The following is a 22,324-nucleotide window of genomic DNA, read 5'->3' as shown; positions in this document are numbered from 1 at the left end:
TCCAGAGAAATTGTGTAGGCTGGAAAGATACTATGCGGTGCAGGTGTGTACTGACGTTTTTCCTATACCTAAAAGGCTTACAGAAATTATTAGCAAGGAGTGGGATAGACCCGGTGTGCCCTTTTCCCCACCTCCTATATTTAGAAAAATGTTTCCAATAGACGCCACTACACGGGACTTATGGCAGACGGTCCCTAAGGTGGAGGGAGCAGTTTCTACTTTAGCAAAGCGTACCACTATCCCGGTTGAGGACAGTTGTGCTTTTTCAGATCCAATGGATAAAAAATTGGAGGGTTACCTTAAGAAAATGTTTATTCAACAAGGTTTTATTTTACAGCCCCTTGCATGCATTGCGCCTGTCACTGCTGCGGCGGCATTCTGGTTTGAGGCCATCCAGACAGCTCCATTGAATGAAATTATTGACAAGCTTAGAACGCTTAAGCTAGCTAACTCATTTGTTTCTGATGCCATTGTTCATTTGACTAAACTAACGGCTAAGAATTCCGGATTCGCCATCCAGGCGCGTAGGGCGCTATGGCTTAAATCCTGGTCAGCTGACGTGACTTCAAAGTCTAAATTACTCAACATTCCTTTCAAGGGGCAGAGCTTATTCGGGCCTGGCTTGAAGGAAATTATTGCTGACATTACTGGAGGCAAGGGTCATACCCTTCCTCAGGACAGGGCCAAATCAAAGGCCAAACAGTCTAATTTTCGTGCCTTTCGAAATTTCAAGGCAGGAGCAGCATCAACTTCCTCCGCTTCAAAACAAGAGGGAACTGTTGCTCATTCCAGACAGGCCTGGAAACCTAACCAGTCCTGGAACAAGGGCAAGCAGGCCAGAAAGCCTGCTGCTGCCCCCAAGACAGCATGAAGGAACGGCCCGCTATCCGGAAACGGATCTAGTGGGGGGCAGACTTTCTCTCTTCGCCCAGGCGTGGGCAAGAGATGTTCAGGATCCCTGGGCGTTGGAGATCATATCTCAGGGATATCTTCTGGACTTCAAAGCTTCTCCTCCACAAGGGAGATTTCATCTTTCAAGGTTATCAGCAAACCAGATAAAGAAAGAGGCATTCCTAAGCTGTGTGCAAGACCTCCTAGCAATGGGAGTGATCCATCCAGTTCCGCGGACGGAACAAGGACAGGGATTTTATTCAAATCTGTTTGTGGTTCCCAAGAAAGAGGGAACCTTCAGACCAATCTTGGATCTAAAGATCTTAAACAAATTCCTCAGAGTTCCGTTATTCAAAATGGAAACTATTCGGACCATCCTACCTATGATCCAAGAGGGTCAGTACATGACCACAGTGGACTTAAAGGATGCCTACCTTCACATACCGATTCTCAAAGATCATCATCGGTTCCTAAGGTTTGCCTTTCTAGACAGGCATTACCAATTTGTAGCTCTTCCCTTCGGGTTGGCCACTGCCCCGAGAATTTTTACAAAGGTTCTGGGCTCACTTCTGGCGGTTCTAAGACCGTGAGGCATAGCGGTGGCTCCGTATCTAGACGACATCCTGATACAGGCGTCAAGCTTTCAAATTGCCAAGTCTCATACAGAGATAGTTCTGGCATTTCTGAGGTCGCATGGGTGGAAAGTGAACGTGGAAAAGAGTTCTCTATCCCCACTCACAAGAGTCTCTTTCCTAGGGACTCTTATAGATTCTGTAGAGATGAAAATTTACCTGACGGAGTCCAGGTTATCAAAACTTCTAAATGCTTGCCGTGTCCTTCATTCCATTCCACGCCCGTCAGTGGCTCAGTGCATGGAAGTAATCGGCTTAATGGTAGCGGCAATGGACATAGTGCCATTTGCGCACCTGCATCTCAGACCGCTGCAATTATGCATGCTAAGTCAGTGGAATGGGGATTACTCAGATTTGTCCCCTCTACTAAATCTGGATCAAGAGACCAGAGATTCTCTTCTCTGGTGGCTTTCTCGGGTCCATCTGTCCAAGGGTATGACCTTTCGCAGGCCACATTGGACCATTGTAACAGATGCCAGCCTTCTAGGTTGGGGCGCAGTCTGGAACTCCCTGAAGGCTCAGGGATCGTGGACTCAGGAGGAGAAACTCCTCCCAATAAATATTCTGGAGTTAAGAGCAATATTCAATACTCTTCTAGCTTGGCCTCAGTTAGCAACACTGAGGTTCATCAGATTTCAGTCGGACAACATCACGACTGTGGCTTACATCAACCATCAAGGGGGAACCAGGGGTTCCCTAGCGATGTTAGAAGTCTCAAAGATAATTCGCTGGGCAGAGTCTCACTCTTGCCACCTGTCAGCGATCCACATCCCAGGCGTAGAGAACTGGGAGGCGGATTTTCTAAGTCGTCAGACTTTTCATCCGGGGGAGTGGGAACTCCATCCGGAGGTGTTTGCTCAACTGGTCCATTGTTGGGGCAAACCAGAACTGGATCTCATGGCGTCGCGCCAGAACGCCAAGCTTCCTTGTTACGGATCCAGGTCCAGGGACCCGGGAGCAACGCTGATAGATGCTCTAGCAGCTCCTTGGTTCTTCAACCTGGCCTATGTGTTAACACCGTTTCCTCTGCTCCCTCGACTGATTGCCAAAATCAAACAGGAGAGAGCATCGGTGATTCTGATAGCGCCTGCGTGGCCACACAGGACCTGGTATGCAGACCTAGTGGACATGTCATCTCTTCCACCATGGACTCTGCCTCTGAGGCAGGACCTTCTAATACAAGGTCCTTTCAATCATCCAAATCTACTTTCTCTGAGACTGACTGCAAGTAGATTGAACGCTTGATTCTATCAAGGCGTGGCTTCTCCGAGTCAGTCATTGATACCTTAATACAGGCTCGGAAGCCTGTCACCAGGAAAATCTACCATAAGATATGGCGTAAATATCTTTATTGGTGTGAATCCAAGAGTTACTCATGGAGTAAGGTTAGGATTCCTTGGATATTGTCCTTTCTCCAAGAGGGTTTGGACAAAGACTTATCAGCTAGTTCTTTAAAAGGACATATCTCTGCTCTATCTATTCTTTTGCACAAGCGTCTGGCAGAAGTTCCAGACGTCCAGGCATCTTGTCAGGCTTTGGTTAGGATTAAGCCTGTGTTTAAAACTGTTGCTCCCCCGTGGAGCTTAAACTTGGTTCTTAAAGTTCTTCAGGGAGTTCCGTTTGAACCCCTTCATTCCATTGATATTAAACTTTTATCTTGGAAAATTCTGTTTTTGATGGCTATTTCCTCGGCTCGAAGAGTCTCTGAGTTATCTGCCTTACATTGTGATTCTCCTTATCTGATTTTTCATTCAGACAAGGTAGTTCTGCGTACCAAACCTGGGTTTTTACCTAAGGTGGTTTCTAACAGGAATATCAATCAAGAGATTGTTGTTCCATCATTGTGTCCTAATCCTTCTTCAAAGAAGGAACGTCTTTTGCATGATCTGGACGTAGTCTGTGCCTTGAAGTTTTACTTACAGGCTACTAAAGATTTTCGTCAAACATCTGCCCTGTTTGTCGTTTACTCTGGACAGAGGAGAGGTCAAAAAGCTTCGGCAACCTCTCTCTCCTTTTGGCTTCGGAGCATAATACGCTTAGCCTATGAGACTGCTGGACAGCAGCCCCCTGAAAGGATTACAGCTCATTCTACTAGAGCTGTGGCTTCCACCTGGGCCTTTAAAAATGAGGCCTCTGTTGAACAGATTTGCAAGGCTGCGACTTGGTCTTCGCTTCACACCTTTTCAAAATTTTACAAATTTGACACTTTTGCTTCTTCGGAGGCTGTTTTTGGGAGAAAGGTTCTACAGGCAGTGGTTCCTTCCGTTTAAGTTCCTGCCTTGTCCCTCCCATCATCCGTGTACTTTAGCTTTGGTATTGGTATCCCACAAGTAATGGATGATCCGTGGACTGGATACACTTAACAAGAGAAAACATAATTTATGCTTACCTGATAAATTTCTTTCTCTTGTAGTGTATCCAGTCCACGGTCCGCCCTGTCCTTTTAAGGCAGGTCTAAATTTTAATTAAACTACAGTCACCACTGCACCCTATGGTTTCTCCTTTCTCGTCTTGTTTCGGTCGAATGACTGGATATGGCAGTGAGGGGAGGAGCTATCTGCTGTGGGTGATCCTCTTGCAACTTCCTGTTGGGAAGGAGAATATCCCACAAGTAATGGATGATCCGTGGACTGGATACACTACAAGAGAAATAAATTTATCAGGTAAGCATAAATTATGTTTTTTCTTCTGGCACCTTTATACCCTGATGTTTCTCCTACTTGTTTTCATTCCCTCTGCCGAATGACTGGGGGGATAGGGGAAGTGGGAAGGATGTATAAGCCTTTGGCTGGAGTGTCTTTACCTCCTCCTGGTGGCCAGGTGTTGTATTTCCCAACAGTAAGGAATGACGTTGTGGACTCTCCCTGCCAGGAAAGAAAGGAATATATCTGTTAAGGAAAAATTTTGTTTTTTCCTGGCATTCTTTCAGAATTCCCAGGATTTTGCAGTTTTTGCAGGATGGTATGAATAAAGGTCTATATTCTCTGAAGGCAAGGATTTCTGCTCTATCAATTTTGCTCCACAGAAATATTGCTAATCTTCCTGATATTCATAGTTTTGCTCAGACTCTGGTCCATATTAAACCTGTAACCAAGCCTATTTCTCCTCCCTAGAATCTTAACTTGGTGTTAATTGTTTTGCTGGCTCCTCCTTATGAACCTATACATGCGATGGATATTAAACTCATTTTTTGAAAAGTGTTATTTCTTTTGATTATTTCTTCTGCAAGAAATTTGGGTTGTCTGCTCTTTCTTGTGATCCTCATCTGATTTTTTTTTCTCATTAGGATAAGTCTGTTTTTCTGACTTAATTTAAAGGCAACTTTAGTAGAGAGATTGATGTTTCTTCTTTGTTTCCTAATCCTAAGAATCTTCCAGAAAGATCTTTGCCTTTTTTGGCTGTTAGGACATTGAAATATTGCATTGATGCTACTTAGGACTTTAGACAAAAGTCTAGTCTGTTCATTCTTTTTTTCTGGTCCTAGCCAGAAAGCTTCTGCTTTTTCCTTGGCCTCTTGGTTGAAACTTTTGATTCACAAAGCTTACTTGGAGCAAATTTTGCTTATTCTACTAGGTTGAATAGTTAGTTCCCACTTCTTTGGCTTTCTAGAATCTTTCTAGAGGCTTCAGTTGATCAGATTTGCAAGGCAGCTACTTGGAGGTCTTTGCAAGCTTTTTCAAAATTCTGTGTGTGTATGTGTGTGTGTATGTATGTATGTGTATATATATCTAGATAGATATATAGATTTAGTTTCTCAGTGAATATTTTTTTTTTTAAATCCCTCTGTTTATGTTGTTACTCATGGACTGCACAGCTTTGGTATGGTTCGTGGACTTTCCTCACCTGTATGAAAGAAAACACAAGACATAACCCTTTGTTTTTTGGGGGTTATTGTTTTTTCCTGCTCCCTTTAGGGCTCTTATTCCTGTTATATGTTAGACTGATATATTTGTTAGGTGGTGGTGGTGGAGGGTGGGGGGGGGGGGTTCTAGGGCTCTTGGGGTTTGGGAATCTTGGCCTCCTCTTAGTGGTAAAGAAGAGTAATTCCCAGGAGTAATGTTTTGTGGACTCTCACCACCATAAAAGAAATGTATCAGGTAAGCATAAATAGTTTTTTGGGGCCAATTGGTAGTCTAATACTGTGTGCATACCCTACTCTTCTAGTTGAAGAGTTCTGCAGCCAGTTCCAGTTGTATTCCGTTTACCATTTACTCTCCGAAGAGAGTATGATATACAAAAATGTCTAAAACATTTGTTTTGCTTTTTATGTTGGATTGGAACTCCTAATGTGACATGGATTCTTGGTTGAGATCTACATAAAAATTCTACTGTTGAAAACAGTTGAGTTTAGTCATTGCTGTGGCGCCTTCCCTAACAAAACAATTAAGATGCAAGCTTGGGCGTTATAGTTTGAGGCTTCTCAGTGTGGTAGTCGTCACATCAGAAAAGGCAGAAATACTTTTTTTGTTGTTGTTAGGAATATTTGAGTATTAGTGCTTTGCACATTTATCCATCAGTGTTAACCAACTGCCAAAATGTTAGATAAAACATGATCTTACATGTAAATGTTTGCATTGACATCACTAGTAGTTACATTTCGTCCTTTCTTCTGTGCATTTTGTGAATGTCAACTAAACTATGATTAATTACTTATGTAATATAATATTGACAAAAGTGCGTACTACCTTAAAATAACTATAATGAGTTTAATGCAAGCACATTTGTTTTTTAATATGATAGTCCTTTACTCCTATACAAGGGGTATAACATTTTGACCTTTAGCATCATTATCAAATACTGGGCTTCTATAATCAAACAGGAACTTATTTTACTAGATCCCCATGAGAGGGAGAACAGAGGTACAGGACTGCTTGATCCTGAAAAACTTAGCAGTGAAATGATTCACATACTACTACTGCAACACTAAAACTTCTTAATTTTCTATTCTAGTTGCTGGAGCAAAATGGTGGTTTTGGGAATACTGTGAATTCAAGGCCATCTTTAATACCACAAGGTTCCAAGCTTTCTGGACATCATGGTATGTAAGACATGTACCTTTTTACTGTATCTACTGTATCTACCAAGAAGTTCACTACTAAAACACTCATTAGTATTGTTTGCATTCTGATCATACTTTGTACATTGAAATAATTTTGCAAAAATAAATGCAAAATCTGTACTCAAAATAGATATTCCACCTGCCTTATTTGAAAATGTTAACACAATTCATTTTATAAAAGTTGATGTGAACTGTTAGGATAATTGATTACTTTCTTAATGTTAACCATTTATTAAAACATTTTAGACCACTTTAACCTTAATAGAAATATAATTGTATAAAGACTTGAGTTTAATTTTCATATCTATTCTGGAATCTCTTCTGAAGAAATCAGACACACAACACAATTGCACAAATAAGGAAAGGAGACTAGTACACTTTCAAAACATCATGGTTACATAGATTTCTTTCATATAGGTGGCGAGAGTCCACGATCCGTTACATATGGGCGATATACATTACTACCACAAGAAGGAGGCAAATTTTCCCAAACCCCAAGATCCCTATAAAACCTCTCCCACATACTTAAGTTTTTACTTTGCCTCTGTTGGGAGGTGGTTGAAGCATGAAGATGTACATGATTTCTTCAGTAAAAGGAACTTTTCAGTCTATATTGAAGCCCGGTTTCCCTCAGAGTACAGTGCTTGACAGAGGGATATATTTGGGATGTGATTTGTGATAAAATTGATTCGCCTCAAGGAAATATTTCATAGGCCCGTCTGTAAATTTTACCTCTGCTGATATGTTTTAGTACTGGTTTGGCTGTCTGCTACTTGCTTGTTAGTGGACGAGTGTCTATGGATAAGTACGTTCTCAATATTTATATGTATATATACTCATATAGCCATATTGTGGGCATTTTTAATTGTTAAAGGTTTATCTATATATTATGCATATATGGCCCTGATACAGAATATCACTATTATCCTTGCTTTGTACACAGATATATTTCTTTCATGTAATTAGCAAGAGTCCATGAGCTAGTGACGTATGGGATATACATTCCTACCAGGAGGGGCAAAGTTTCCCAAACCTTAAAATGCCTATAAATACACCCCTCACCACACCCACAATTCAGTTTTTACAAACTTTGCCTCCTATGGAGGTGGTGAAGTAAGTTTGTGCTAGATTCTACGTTGATATGCGCTCCGCAGCAAGTTGGGGCCCGGTTTTCCTCTCAGCGTGCAGTGAATGTCAGAGGGATGTGAGGAGAGTATTGCCTATTTGAATTCAATGATCTCCTTCTACGGGGTCTATTTCATAGGTTCTCTGTTATCGGTCGTGGAGATTCATCTCTTACCTCCCTTTTCAGATCGACGATATACTCTTATATATATATATATATATACCATTACCTCTGCTGATTTTTGTTTCAGTACTGGTTTGGCTTTCTACAAACATGTAGATGAGTGTCCTGGGGTAAGTAAGTCTTATTTTCTGTGACACTCTAAGCTATGGTTGGGCACTTTTTTTATAAAGTTCTAAATATATGTATTCAAACATTTATTTGCCTTGACTCAGGATGTTCAACATTCCTTATTTTCAGACAGTCAGTTTCATATTTGGGATAATGCATTTGAACCAATCATTTTTTCTTACCTTAAAAAATTTGACTTTTTCCCTGTGGGCTGTTAGGCTCGCGGGGGCTGAAAATGCTTCATTTTATTGCGTCATTCTTGGCGCTGACTTTTTTGGCGCAAAAAATCTTTTCTGTTTCCGGCGTCATACGTGTCGCCGGAAGTTGCGTCATTTTTTTGACGTTCTTTTGCGCCAAAAATGTCGGCGTTCCGGATGTGGCGTCATTTTTGGCGCCAAAAGCATTTAGGCGCCAAATAATGTGGGCCTTATTTGGCGCTAAAAAAAAATATGGGCGTCGCTTTTGTCTCCACATTATTTAAGTCTCATTATTTATTGCTTCTGGTTGCTAGAAGCTTGTTCACTGGCATTTTTTTCCCATTCCTGAAACTGTCATTTAAGGAATTTGATCAATTTTGCTTTATATGTTGTTTTTTCTTTTACATATTGCAAGATGTTCCACGTTGCAACTGAGTCAGAAGATACTTCAGGAAAATTACTGCCTGGTGCTGGAGCTACCAAGCTAAGTGTATCTGCTATAAATTTTTGGTATCTGTTTCTCCAGCTGTTGCTTGTATTGCATGTCATGACAAACTTATTAATGCAGATAAAATTTCGTTTAGTACTGTTACATTACCTGTTGCTGTTCCGTCAACATCTAATTTTCAGAGTGTTCCTGATAACATAAGAGATTTTATTTTTTAAATCCATTAAGAAGGCTATGTCTGTTATTTCTCCTTCTAGTTTACATAAAAGTCTTTTAAAACTTCTCTTTTTTCAGATGAATTTTTAAATGAACATCATCATTCTGATACTGATAATGGTTCTTCTGGTTCAGAGGTTTCTGTCTCAGAGGTTGATGCTGATAAATCTTTGTATTTGTTCAAGATGGAATTTATTCGTTCTTTATTTTAAGAAGTATTAATTGCATTAGAAATATAGGATTCTGGTCCTCTTGATACTAAATCTAAACGTTTAAATAAGGTTTTTAAATCTCCTGTAGTTATTCCAGAAGTGTTTAATCTCCCTGATGCTATTTCTGAAGTAATTTCCAGGGAATGGAATAATTTGGGTAATTCTTTTACTCCTTCTAAACGTTTAAGCAATTATATCCTGTGCCATCTGACAGATTAGAGTTTTTTGGGACAAAATCCCTAAGGTTATGGGGTTGTCTCTACTCCTGCTAAATGTACTACTATTCCTACGGCAGATAGTACTTCATTTAAGGATCCTTTAGATAGGAAAATTGAATCCTTTTCTAAGAAAAGCTTACTTATGTTCAGGTAATCTTCTTAGACCTGCTATATTTTTAGTGGATGTTGCTGCAGCTTCAACTTTTTGGTTAAGAAGCTTTAGCGCAACAAGTCACAGATCATAATTTTATAGCATTATTATTATTCTATAACATGCTAATAATTTTATTGGTGATACCATCTTTTGATGTCATTAGAGTTGATGTCAGGTATATGTCTCTAGCTATTTTAGCTAGAAAAGCTTTATGGATTAAACTTGGAATGCTGATATGTCTTCTAAGTCAACTTTGCTTTCCCTTTCTTTCCAGGGTAATAAATTATTATCTCAACTGTTAGGAGCGGTATCAGTTTGGAAACTATTTCCAGTTTGGAATATATCCAAGCCTTATAGAAACCTATAGCCAGCTCCTAAGTACCCATGTAGGTGCGGCCCTTATTCCAGCTCAGCTGGTATGGGGCAGATTACGTTTTCTTCAAAGAAATTTGGATCAATTCCGTTCTCAATCTCTGGTTTCAGAACATTGTTTCAGAAAGGTACAGAATTGGCTTCAAGTTAAGGCCTCCTGCTAAGAGATTTTTTTCTTTCCCGTGTCCCAGTTAACACAGCAAAGGCTCAGCATTTCTGAAATGTGTTTCAGATCTAGAGTTGGCTGGAGTAATTATGCCAGTTCCAGTTCTGGAACAGGGGCTGGGGTTTTATTTTATCTCTTCATTGTACCAAAGAAGGTCAATTCCTTCAGACCAGTTCCGGATCTATCAATATTGAATCGTTATGTAAGGATACCAACATTCAGGATGGTTACTGTAGGACTATCCTGCCTTTTGTTTAGCAAGGGCATTATATGTCTACAATAGATTTACAGGATGTGTATCTGCATATTCCGATTCATCCAGATCACTTTTAGTGTCTGAGATTCTCTTTTTAGACAAGCATTACCAGTTTTGTGGCTCTACCATTTGGCCTAGCCTCAGTTCCAAGAATTTTTTTCAAAGGTTCTCGGTGCCCTTCTTTCTGTAATCAGAGAACAGGGTTTTGGTATTTCCTTATTTGGACGATATCTTGGTACTTGCTCAGTCTTCTCATTTTCGAAGAATCTCATACGAATCGACTTGTGTTGTTTCTTCAAGTTCATGGTTGGAGGATCAATTTACCATTCAGTTCATTGATTCCTCAGACAAGGGTAACCTTTTTAGGTTTCTAGATAGATTCAGTGTCTATGACTCTGTCCTTGTCAGACAAGAGAAGTTTAACATTGATATCAGCTTGTCAAAACCTTCAGTCACAATCATTCCCTTTGGTAGCCTTATGCATGGAAATTTTAGGTCTTATTACTGCCGCATCAGATGCGATCTCCTTTGCTCGTTTTCACATGCGACCTCTTCAGCTCTGTATGCTGAACCAATGTTGCAGGGATTACTCAAAGATATCTCAATTGATATCTTTAAACCGATTATACGACACTCTCTGACATGGTGGACAGATCACCATCGTTTAGTTCAGGGGGCTTCTTTGTTCTTCCGACCTGGACTATGATCTCAACAGATGCAAGTCTTACAGGTTGGGGAGCTGTGTGGGGGTATCTGACAGCACAAGGGGTTTGGGAATCTCAGGAGGTGAGATTTCCGATCAATATTTTGGAACTCCGTGCAATTTTCAGAGCTCTTCAGTCTTGGTCTCTTCTGAAGAGAGAGTTGTTCATTTGTTTTCAGATAGACAATGTCACAACTGTGGCATACATCAATCATCAAGGAGGGACTCACAGTCCTCTGGCTATGAAAGAAGTATCTCGAATTTTGGTTTGGGCGGAATCCAGCTCCTGTCTAATCTCTGCGGTTCATATCCCAGGTATGGACAATTGGAAAGCGGATTATCTCAGTCGCCAAACGTTGCACCTGGGCGAATGGTCTCTTCACCCAGAGGTATTTCCTCAGATTGTTCAAATGTGGGAACTCCCAGAAATAGATCTGATGGCTTCTCATCTAAACAAGAAACTTCCCTGGTATCTGTCCGGATCCCGGGATCCTCGGGCGGAGGCAGTGGATGCATTATTTCTTCCTTACAAGTGTCATCCTGCCTATATCTTTCCGCCTCTAGTTCTTCTTCCAAGGGTATTTTCCAATGTTCTAAAGGAATGCTCGTTTGTCCTGCTGGTAGCTCCAGCATGGTCTCACAGGTTTTGGTATGCGGATCTTGTCCGGATGGCCTCTTGCCAGCTGTGGACTCTTCCGTTAAGACCAGTCTTTCTGTCTCAAGGTTCTTTTTTCCATCAGGATCTCATTACCTTAATTTTAAGGTATGGAGTTTGAACGCTTGATTCTTGGTCAAAGAGGTTTCTCTGACTCTGTGATTGATACTATGTGACAGGCTCGTAAATCTGTATCTAGAGAGATATATTATAGAGTCTGGAAGACTTATATTTCTTAGTGTCTTTCTCATCTTTTTTCTTGGCATTCTTTTTGAATACCGAGAATTTTACAGTTTCTTCAGGATGGTTTAGATAAAGGTTTGTCCACAAGTTCCTTGAAAGACAAATCTCTGCTCTTTCTGTTCTTTTTCACAGAAGGATTGCTAATCTTCCTGATATTCATTGTTTTGTACAAGCTTTGGTTCGTATAAAACCTGTCATTAAGTCAATTTCTCCTCCTTGGAGTTTGAATTTGGTTCTGGGGGCTCTTCAAGCTCCTCCTTTTGAACCCATGCATTCTTTGGTCGTTATATTACTTTCTTGGAAAGTTTTGTTTCTTTGGCCATCTCTTCTGCCAGAAGAGTCTCTGAATTATCTACTCTTTTTTGTGAGTCACCTTTTCTGATTTTGCATCAGGATAAGGCGGTGCTGCGAACTTCTTTTGAAATTTTTACCTAAGGTTGTGAATTCTAACAACATTAGTAGAGAAATTGTGGTTCCTTCATTATGTCCTAATCCTATGAATTCTAAGGAGAAATCATTGCTTTCTTTGGATGCTGTTAGAGCTTTGTAATATTATGTTGAAGCTACTAAGTCTTTCCGAAAGACTTCTAGTCTATTTGTCATCTTTTCCGGTTCTAGAAAAGGCCAGAAAGCTTCTGCCATTTCTTTGGCATCTTGGTTGAAATCTTTATTTCATCATGCCTCTGTTGAGTCGGGTAACACTCCGCCTCAAAGGATTACAGCTCATTCTACTAGGTCAGTTTCTACTTCCTGGGCGTTTAGGAATGAAGCTTCGGTTGATCAGATTTGCAAAGCAGCAACTTAGTCCTCTTTGCATACTTTTACTAAATTCTACCATTTTGATGTGTTTTCTTCTTCTGAAGCAGTTTTTGGTAGAAACGTTTTTCAGGCAGTGGTTTCAGTTTGAATCTTCTGCTTATGTTTTTTCATTAACATTTTATTCTGGGTGTGGATTATTTTCAGCAGGAATTGGCTGTCTTTATTTTATCCCTCCCTCTCTAGTGACTCTTGCGTGGAAAGATCCACATCTTGGGTAATCATTATCCCATACGTCACTTGCTCATGGACTCTTGCTAATTACATGAAAGAAAACATAATTTATGTAAGAACTTACCTGATAAATTCATTTCTTTCATATTAGCAAGAGTCCATGAGGCCCGCCCTTTTTTGTGGTGGTTTTGATTTTTTTGTATAAAGCACAATTATTCCAATTCCTTATTTTATATGCTTTCGCACTTTTTTCTTATCACCCCACTTCTTGGCTATTCGTTAAACTGAATTGTGGGTGTGGTGAGGGGTGTATTTATAGGCATTTTAAGGTTTGGGAAACTTTGCCCCTCCTGGTAGGAATGTATATCCCATACGTCACTAGCTCATGGACTCTTGCTAATATGAAAGAAATGAATTTATCAGGTAAGTTCTTACATAAATTATGTTTTTGGCATGCTTTTTACCAGGTCAGCTGTAGTAACCCAATGATTAGCTCAGCTACCTAGCAAGCAGACAGGTTTAGAAATTGAATCCAGCTACAGGTACTTGATTATAAATATAAAACAAAACCAATGGCACTACTAGTTCATTATTTTAGACAAGGCCTAAAAATCACCCATAAATATCAAGCTAGTTATAGTCACTAGTTTATTTCGGGTATAGGTGCTGGTGTATTAATAATCATTTTATTTACAACAGGTGGCAAGAAGAGACTTGCTCCCAAAAGAATACACACTATAGCACTCAGGACTTGTGCATATTAATTACAGTATATACTTAGCATGGATAAAAGATATTGACAAATGCTAGTGAATCAAAAATTAAAATATAACTTTTAATAATATATGTTAAAATAGGATTAGAAATTAAAAACACTCTTAAGCTGCAAATGGTAGTGGATACATATAGGTTAAATATTCTTTGGTTTAGCTCCACCTTTTTCCAAAAAGTATTAAACTTTTTAATTATGCTAAGAATAGTAACTTGTCTTCGCACTTACAGTAAAAAAGTATCAATGTAGTGCCTTGCTTAGGGTGAAAGGTAAATACAATATAATTCAATTTGTCTCTATCACCCTAGCTACTAGATATAATTCAATGTCGCTAGTATGTCTTAGAGTCCTAGTTGTCTAGTAGATTAGCTGGCAGACACGCTACTCAGTATTCACACTAATATCACGCTCTCTATAAATTTGGGGCATATTTCAAATTTTATTGTGCCTCATATATTACTATCTCTTGCAACTCACAATGTCTACTGCTTGTGTGAGGTGCTGTAGGTAGAGGTTTCATACAGTTTCAATTCTTAGTAGTACTATATTGGCTTAACCTCTGCAGAGAAGTGCTGCTTATTTGGTGTGCGGGGTGTAGCTGATCCTTTATTATCAGTGTTTACGCTGTTCCTAATACTAAGTGTGGAAAGCGTGACGAATAATTGGTCTGTTTGGACACAAAAACACAAACCGGCAATATAATAACAGATGTCTACCGGAAAGAAACATCAACAAACAGCCTACTTCACAGTTCCAGTGCCCATGCACCGAATACAATCAGAGCACTGCCTATGGGAGAATTTCTCAGAATGAGGCGGAATTGTACATTGGATACTGATTATAAAGTGAGAGCCAAGGAATTATCTGCAAGACTCCGAGCGAGGGGCTATAGTAAACGATCTATAAAGAAGGCAGAACATCATGCCAGATCCACTGTTAGAAAGGAATTGCTGAAGAAAAAAATCAAACCTCAACAGGAAGAAATAAGATTCATCTCTACATATAACCCCAAAAGCACACAAATTTTGAAGATACTTCAATATAATTGGCATATCTTAAGGTCAGATCCAATATTATCACGGATACTAGGAGACAAAGTGCAAACTGGGTATAGGAGAACCAAAAATCTTAAAGATCTGATAAGCCCAAGTCACTTTGGAGGCCAGAGAACTAGAGGAGCAATCTCTAAAGGGTCACATAAATGTGGGACATGTAGCACTTGTAGCTACATGGTCAAAAAACTTGACATCTAGGATCTGCCAGCTAATCTACTAGACAACTAGGACTCTAAGACATACAAGCGACATTGAATTATATCTAGTAGCTAGGGTGATAGAGACAAATTGAATTATATTGTATTTACCTTTCACCCTAAGCAAGGCACTACATTGATACTTTTTTACTGTAAGTGCGAAGACAAGTTACTATTCTTAGCATAATTAAAAAGTTTAATACTTTTTGGAAAAAGGTGGAGCTGAACCAAATAATATTTAACCTATATGTATCCACTACCATTTGCAGCTTAAGAGTGTTTTTAATTTCTAATCCTATTTTAACATATATTATTAAAAGTTATATTTTAATTTTTGATTCACTAGCATTTGTCAATATCTTGTATCCATGCTAAGTATATACTGTAATTAATATGCACAAGTCCTAAGTGCTATAGTGTGTATTCTTTTGGGAGCAAGGTACTTGATTATGCCTTCAAGGGTTAGTTTAATAAAGTAGACTGACCAATCTGTTTCTTTGGGTATTAATACACCTGTTCTATGTTTATTACAGAATAATGTTAACAAAGTACTTCCGACTTCATTTTGCTACGCTTTTTAGAAGGTTTTTTTTATTGCTCACCTGCCTTCAAACGAGCGTTAAAAAGTCAATTCAGAGTTCTTACAAATGGCAGTGAGAGTCCACAAATTCATGCATTACTGTTGGGAATACAACACCTGGCTACCATGAGTAGGCAAAGACACCCCCGCCAAAGCAATAACTATCCCTCCCACTTCCCCTACATCCCCAGTGTCAGGTAAACGAAAGAGAAAAGCTAATCCCATTTTCCTCTGATGCGAGAAGTAATGAAGCCTTAGAGAGACCGTCTTGTTTAACCTTTCTCATTTATCTAGTGACGATAATTCTTCTGTGGCTTCGGAAGGGGAACTTTCTTCTTCTGACTCTTCCTCTGTAAGGGTCGCAAAGCCTGATGAAGTTTAATTTTTGTTTTAAACTTGAACATCTTTGTTTTTTGCTTAAGGAGGTATTGTCTACTCTGGATGTTCCTGAGACTAGACGATCTGAGGAACAAAAGATACCTCAAGTTGGACATGGTTTATCAAAACAGAGATAAAGCCCTAGAGGTTTTTCTGGTTCTTGCTCGACTGGCGGACATTATTTTCAAGGAGTGGGAAAAGCCGGGGATTCCCTTTTCTCCTTCCCCGAATTTCAAGAAGTTGTTCCTGGTCCCAGACTCCCATCTAGACTTGTGGAGTTCTATTCCCTAGGTGGACAGCGCTAAGAGGACAACTATTTCTTTAGAGACCCTATTGTGGAAAGATGGAGGGTAACTTTAAGAGTTACTTATCCGGCGACGGATGCTGGGGCCGCAACCTTCTTGTATGACTCCATATCTGTAATGGTGTTATTAGATACTTTGTTGGAGGACAATCAGGATCGATTAAGGCCCTTAAGGTGACCAATTCCTTAATTTGTGATGCTATTATGCAGATCATTCGCTTTAATGCTAAGTATTCTGAGTTCGCAGTTCTCTCCAGGAGAGCCCTCTGGTTGAAATTGTGGACTGCGGACATGATATCTAAGTTTAGACTCCTCTCCTTGGCACTTAAGGGGAAGAACTTTTTTGGTCCAGGACTGGACTCAATAATTTCCGTGGTGACTGGGGGGGATACGTGTGTTCCTTCCCCAGGACAAGAAATCCAGAGCTAAAGGTCGCCAATCGGGCAATTTTCATCCCTTTCGCCCTAACAAGGGACAGAGGTTCTCGGCCTCTATCAAGGCGGACCAACCTAAGGGTAGCTGGAAACCAAGCCAATCTTGAAACAAGTAGTCAAAGAAACTTTTCTCTGACAAGCCTGCATGTAGGGGCGGCCCCTGATCAAGGATCGGATCATGTAGGCGGCAGACTCCCTTTTTCAAGGCACTTGGTTTCGGGATGTCCAGGACCCCCCTGGGTTCTGGAGGTGGTTTCTCAGGGATACAGGACACGTTTTCAATCTCACCTTCCAAGGGACAGATTCATTCTATCAAGGCTCTCTTCCAAGCCAGAAAAGAGAGCAGCCTTCTTATCTTGCATACAGGATCTGGTGGCGATTTTCCTAGTCCCTCCCTCACTAAGGGGACTGGAGTTTTATTCCAATCTCTTTGTACTTTTCACCTCATTCTAGATTTAAAGTGTCTCAACAAATTTTTGAGAGAGCCCTCCTTCAAGATGGAGACAGTCATATTCATCCTTCCTTTAGTCCAGGAGGATCAATTCATGACCACCATAGATTTGAAGGACACATACCTTCCAATTACTTCATTTTGCATTTCTGGACTCTCATCAGTTCATTACTCTTCCCTTTGGACTAGCTTCTGCCCCAAGGATCTTTATGAAGGTGTTGGGAGCTCTTTTAGCAGTTGCCATAACACAAGGAATCGCTGTGGCGCCTTACCTAGACAATATCTTGGTTCAGGCTCCATTGTCTCCTTTAGCAAGCTCTCACACTGACATTTTTCTGTCTCTCCTTTGTTCCCATGGGTGGGAGATCTGGACAATAGCTTGCTTGTTCCCAATACCAGGGTGTGCTTCCTTGGAACATTGTATGGACTCTTCAATGAAAATCTTCTTGACAGACCAATGCTTAGGTAAGTTCCTATCTTCCTGTCGTTTTGTTACAGACCACTGGCCGGCCCTCGGTGGCTCAATGTATGGAGGGTGTGGGCCTCATGGTAGCAGCCACGGATATTATTACTTTTGCTTGCTTCCATCTGAGACCTCTACATCTATGTATGCTCAGGCAGTGGAATGGCGATCAAACTGATCTGTCTCAATGGAGCAATCTGGATCAAGCAACAAGAGACTTTCTCTCCTGGTTGCTCTCACAGGACCATCTGTATCAGGGCATGTGTATTCTGAGACAGTCTTGGGAGATTTTGACCACAGATGCCAGTCTGCTAGGTTGGTGGAGCTGTGTGGGGTCCCTTGTAAGCTCAGGGGCTCTGGTTGCCAGAGGAGTCAGCCCTGCCCATCAACATTCTATAACTGAGGGCGATCTTCAATGCTCTGGTGTGATGGCCTCAACTTCGTTCTTTATCAGATTCCAGTTGGACAGCATTACCTTAGTAGTTTACATCACTCATTGGGGGGGTGGGGTGAGGAGTTCCCTGGCCATGAGAGGTATCTCACATCCTTCAATGGGTGGAATCCTACAGCTGCCATATCTCGGCCATTCATATTCCAGGGGTGGACAATTGTCTGTGAGCAGGCAAACCTTTCACCCTGGAGAGTGGTCTCTCCATCAGGAAGTATTTTCTGAGATAATGCTCAGATGAGGGTTCAGAGATATAGATCTAATGGCTTCTTGTCTCAATGCTAAGCTACCCAGATGCAGGTCGAGATTGAGGGATCCTCAAGCTGTCTTGGTGGATGCTCTAGCGATTCCTTGGAACTTCGTTCTAATTTATCTGTTTCCTCCGATTGCTCTCCTTCCTCGAGTAATCGCACACATCAAACAGGAGTGTGCATCAGTGATTCTCATTGCTCCGTCTTGGCCACGCAGGACTTGTTTTACAGACCGTGTGCAGATGTTATCTGCTCCTCCTTGGAGGTTACATCAGCGAGTGGACCTTCTCCATCAGGGTCTTTTTCTTTATGAAAATCTAGATTCTCTGAGTTTGACTGCACTCCTAGTTCTTAGAGGTTTTTCTGACAGGGTCATTGATACTTTGATTCAGGTCCCTAAGTCGGTTACTAGAAGTATTTACCACAAGGTGTGGCGTGCTTATCTCTTGGTGTGAGGAGCGATATTTTCCCTGTGATAAGGGTTCCTCATATTCTTGTTTCTCCAAGAGGGTTTGGAGAAATGCTGGTCAGCCAGTTCCCTTAAGGGGCAGATTTCTGTTCTTTCTGTTTTGCTTAATGAGAGGTTGGTTGATCTACCAGATGTTCAGGCCCTTGCTAGAATTAGGCCTGTGTTTTAACCTGTTGCTCCTCCTTGGAGTCTTGTTCTACATGTTCTTCAGCAGGCTCCATTTGAGCCTATGCATTCTATTGGCATTAAGCTTATATCCTGGAAAGTATTTTTTCTGTTGGCTTTTTCTTCTGCTCGCAGAGTTTGAGTTATCTGCGTTAGTGTGATCCTCATCTTATTTTTTATGCGGTTAAGGCAGTTTTGCCTACCAAGTTGGGTTTTTTGCTTAAGGTTGTCTCTTCGCAATATCAATCAGGAGATGTAGTGCCTTCCTTTCTTTCATGTAATTAGCAAGAGTCCATGAGCTAGTGACGTATGGGATATACATTCCTACCAGGAGGGGCAAAGTTTCCCAAACCTCAAAATGCCTATAAATACACCCCTCACCACACCCACAATTCAGTTTTACAAACTTTGCCTCCCGTGGAGGTGGTGAAGTAAGTTTGTGCTAGATTCTTCGTTGATATGCGCTTCGCAGCAGGCTGGAGCCCGGTTTTCCTCTCAGAGTGCAGTGAATGTCAGAGGGATGTGAAGAGAGTATTGCCTATTTGAATACCATGGTCTCCTTCTACGGGATCTATTTCATAGGTTCTCTTTTATCTGTCGTAGAGATTTCTTCTCCTACCTCCCTATTCAGATCGACGATATACTCTAAATATACCATTTCCTCTACTGATTCTCGTTTCAGTACTGGTTTGGCTTTCTACTACATGTAGAGGAGTGTCCGGGGGTAAGTAAGTCTTATTTTGTGACACTCTAAGCTATGGTTGGGCACTTTTATATAAAGTTCTAAATATATGTGTTTAAACATTTATTTGCCTTGATTCAGGATGTTCAACGTTCCTTATTTCAGACAGTCGGTTTCATATTTGGGATAATGCATATGAATAAATCAATTTTTTCTTACCTTAAAATTTGACTTTTTTCCTGTGGGCTGTTAGGCTCACAGGGGCTGAAAATGCTTCATTTTATTGCGTCATTCTTGGCGCGGACTTTCTTGGCGCAAAAATTTTCTTGTCATTTCCGGCGTCATACGTGTCGCCGGAAGTTGCGTCATTTTTTTTGACGTTTTTGCGCCAAAAAATGTCGGCGTTACCTGATGTGGCGTCATTGTTGACGCCAAAAGCATTTAGGCGCCAAATAATGTGGGCGGTTTTTTTGGCGCTAAAAAATTTGAGCGTCATTGTTGTCTCCACAATATTTAAGTCTCATTGTTTATTGCTTCTGGTTGCTAGAAGCTTGTTCATTGGCATTTTTTCCCATTCCTGAAACTGTCATTTAAGGAATTTGATCAATTTTGCTTTATATGTTGTTTTTTCTATTACATATTGCAAGATGTCTCAGATTGACCCTGAATCAGAAGCCACTTCTGGAAAAACGCTTAACTGAGTTTCAGTTCTACCAAAGCTAAGTTCATTTATTTTAAATGTTATAAATGTTTATCTTTAGCTTTGGTTTGTAATAAGTTATTATGATATACTTTTACATGCAGAATCCATTAGTATTTATGCTTTATATATTGCCATTCTTACATCTTATGTACAAGAAATATTTAGAAGATTTATAAGAAATATTTTTCTGATTCTATTTTAAAGGCTTTGTCTGACTTCGTGCCTTCTAATAAAAATTTTTAGGTCTTTTTCACTTCTTTTTTAATTATTGAAGTTTCAAATGACCAACAACATACTGATTTATCCTTCTCTGATGATGTTTTTTCTCTTTCAGAATTTTCTTCATTAGATATTGACACTAACAAATCTACTTTTTTATTATTTTTTTATTATTAAAGTACATTTGGTCTTTGTTTAAAAGGTGTTGATTATTTTGGATATTAAGGTAACTAGTTCTTTAAGACTAGCTGACACTATTTCTGCCTATTTATTCTTCTGTGTTTTCAGAGGTTTTCTTTCCAATTCCCCATACTAGGGAATGGAATAGGCTGAGAATTTTCTTTTATTCCTTCTTCAAAGGTTTTAAACTATATTCTTTGCCAGCAGTTAAATTCAATTTGGAGGGTTCTCCAATTTATTGGGGCTATCTCTACTCCTACTAATTATGCTATTGTTTCTATAGCAAAATAGTATTTATTTTCCTTTAGATGGTTGTATCTTATTTATGGAAAATTATTTAGTTTCAGGTACTTTTCTTGGTCCTGTGATTTATTTGGATATTGCAATTGCTTCATTTTTTCTGTTTACTTTAAGATCAAGTATCAGATTATGATTTATTTTAGCATTGTTAAGGGACAACATTTACTAGACTAGGTGCTGTTGCATTTGTCTTGTTGTTTTGCATTTATTGATTATGCAAGTCCACTGTATTGACTGGTCCTTTAAACTGGACTATCATGCTAATAATTTCATTTGTGTCTTCATTTTATTGAATATTTTCGCAAATGAGGGTTAATCTATGTCTTTAGCTATTTTAGCTAGAAGAATTTTGGGATTTTTAAAAAATCAATATTTCTTTTGTTCTAAGATAATCAATTATTTGTTTTATAATTGGATTCAATTCTCAACTGTTACTCTGGGCTTCAAGGTTGAGTTCTAAGACTAAAACTTTAAGCTTATACTAGTTTGGTTGTTCTTATTAAGTAACGAATTCCTGAATTCTTTCCCAAGTAACATGTTTATAATTGGAAATTTTTCAGTTCGAAATCAGCTCCCTAATATTGCGATGTACGTGCCGTATTCCAGCTTGGCTGGCAAGGGGCAGGTTAAGACTTTTTTGAAATTTATTTGGTTCTATTCGGTCCAAATTTCTTTGATTTTATTCCAGTAAGGCTAACACTTTCTTTAAGTGTGTTTCGGTCCTATATATTTTGGGTACTGTTGAAGCATAGCTGGGCACCCATGGGGTTCAAGCGCTGCTCAGACCTGGAATCTTCTGGGGTATTTCTTCCAGTTCCATTTTTAGGAACTGGGTTTTGGAGTTTTATTCAAACTATTCTGCCTTTTGGTCAGTGATAGCATTATTTGTTTCTCTTGTTAAGTGTGTTCAGTCCACGGGTCATCCATTACTTATGGGATATATTCTCCTTCCCAACAGGAAGTTGCAAGAGGATCACCCAAGCAGAGCTGCTATATAGCTCCTCCCCTCACATGTCATATCCAGTCATTCTCTTGCAACCCTCAACAAAGAAGGAGGTCGCGAGAGGAGTTGGAGTTTTTACTTAATTATTCTTCAATCAAAAGTTTGTTATTTTAAATGGCACCGGAGTGTGCTGTTTTTCTATCTCAGGCAGTATTTGGAAGAAGAAACTGCCTGCGTTTTCTATGATCTTAGCAGGCGTAACTAAGATCCACTGGCTGTTCTCGACATTCTGAGGAGTGGGGTAACTTCAGAAAATGGGAATAGCATGCGGGGTCCCCCGCAAATGAGGTATGTGCAGTACAATATTTTCTGGGAATGGAATTGACTAAGAAAACACTGCTGTTACCCGTATGATGTAAGTACAGCCTTAAATGCAGTAGTAGTGACTGGTATCAGGCTGATAAATGTATGCACAGTAGAGTTATTTTCTAGGGACTAGAA

General features: G+C 39.9%; 1 protein-coding gene across 3 annotated transcripts in view; it reads left to right on the top strand.

The window, feature by feature from the left end:
- GAK (cyclin G associated kinase) overlaps positions 1–22,324 on the top strand; it is a 799,358-nt gene that overhangs the window by 245,931 nt on the left and 531,103 nt on the right. For all 3 annotated transcript variants that reach the window (XM_053702755.1, XM_053702754.1, XM_053702753.1), the window contains exon 10: positions 6,474–6,561. In XM_053702755.1, the coding sequence (XP_053558730.1) occupies positions 6,474–6,561 (88 nt within the window). The remainder of the gene's footprint in view (positions 1–6,473; positions 6,562–22,324) is intronic.

Source organism: Bombina bombina, chromosome 2 (assembly GCF_027579735.1).
Source record: "Bombina bombina isolate aBomBom1 chromosome 2, aBomBom1.pri, whole genome shotgun sequence".
NCBI classification, from domain to species: domain Eukaryota; kingdom Metazoa; phylum Chordata; class Amphibia; order Anura; family Bombinatoridae; genus Bombina; species Bombina bombina.
Note: the sequence above shows the minus strand (reverse complement) of the source record. Positions and strands in the feature narration are given on the sequence as shown.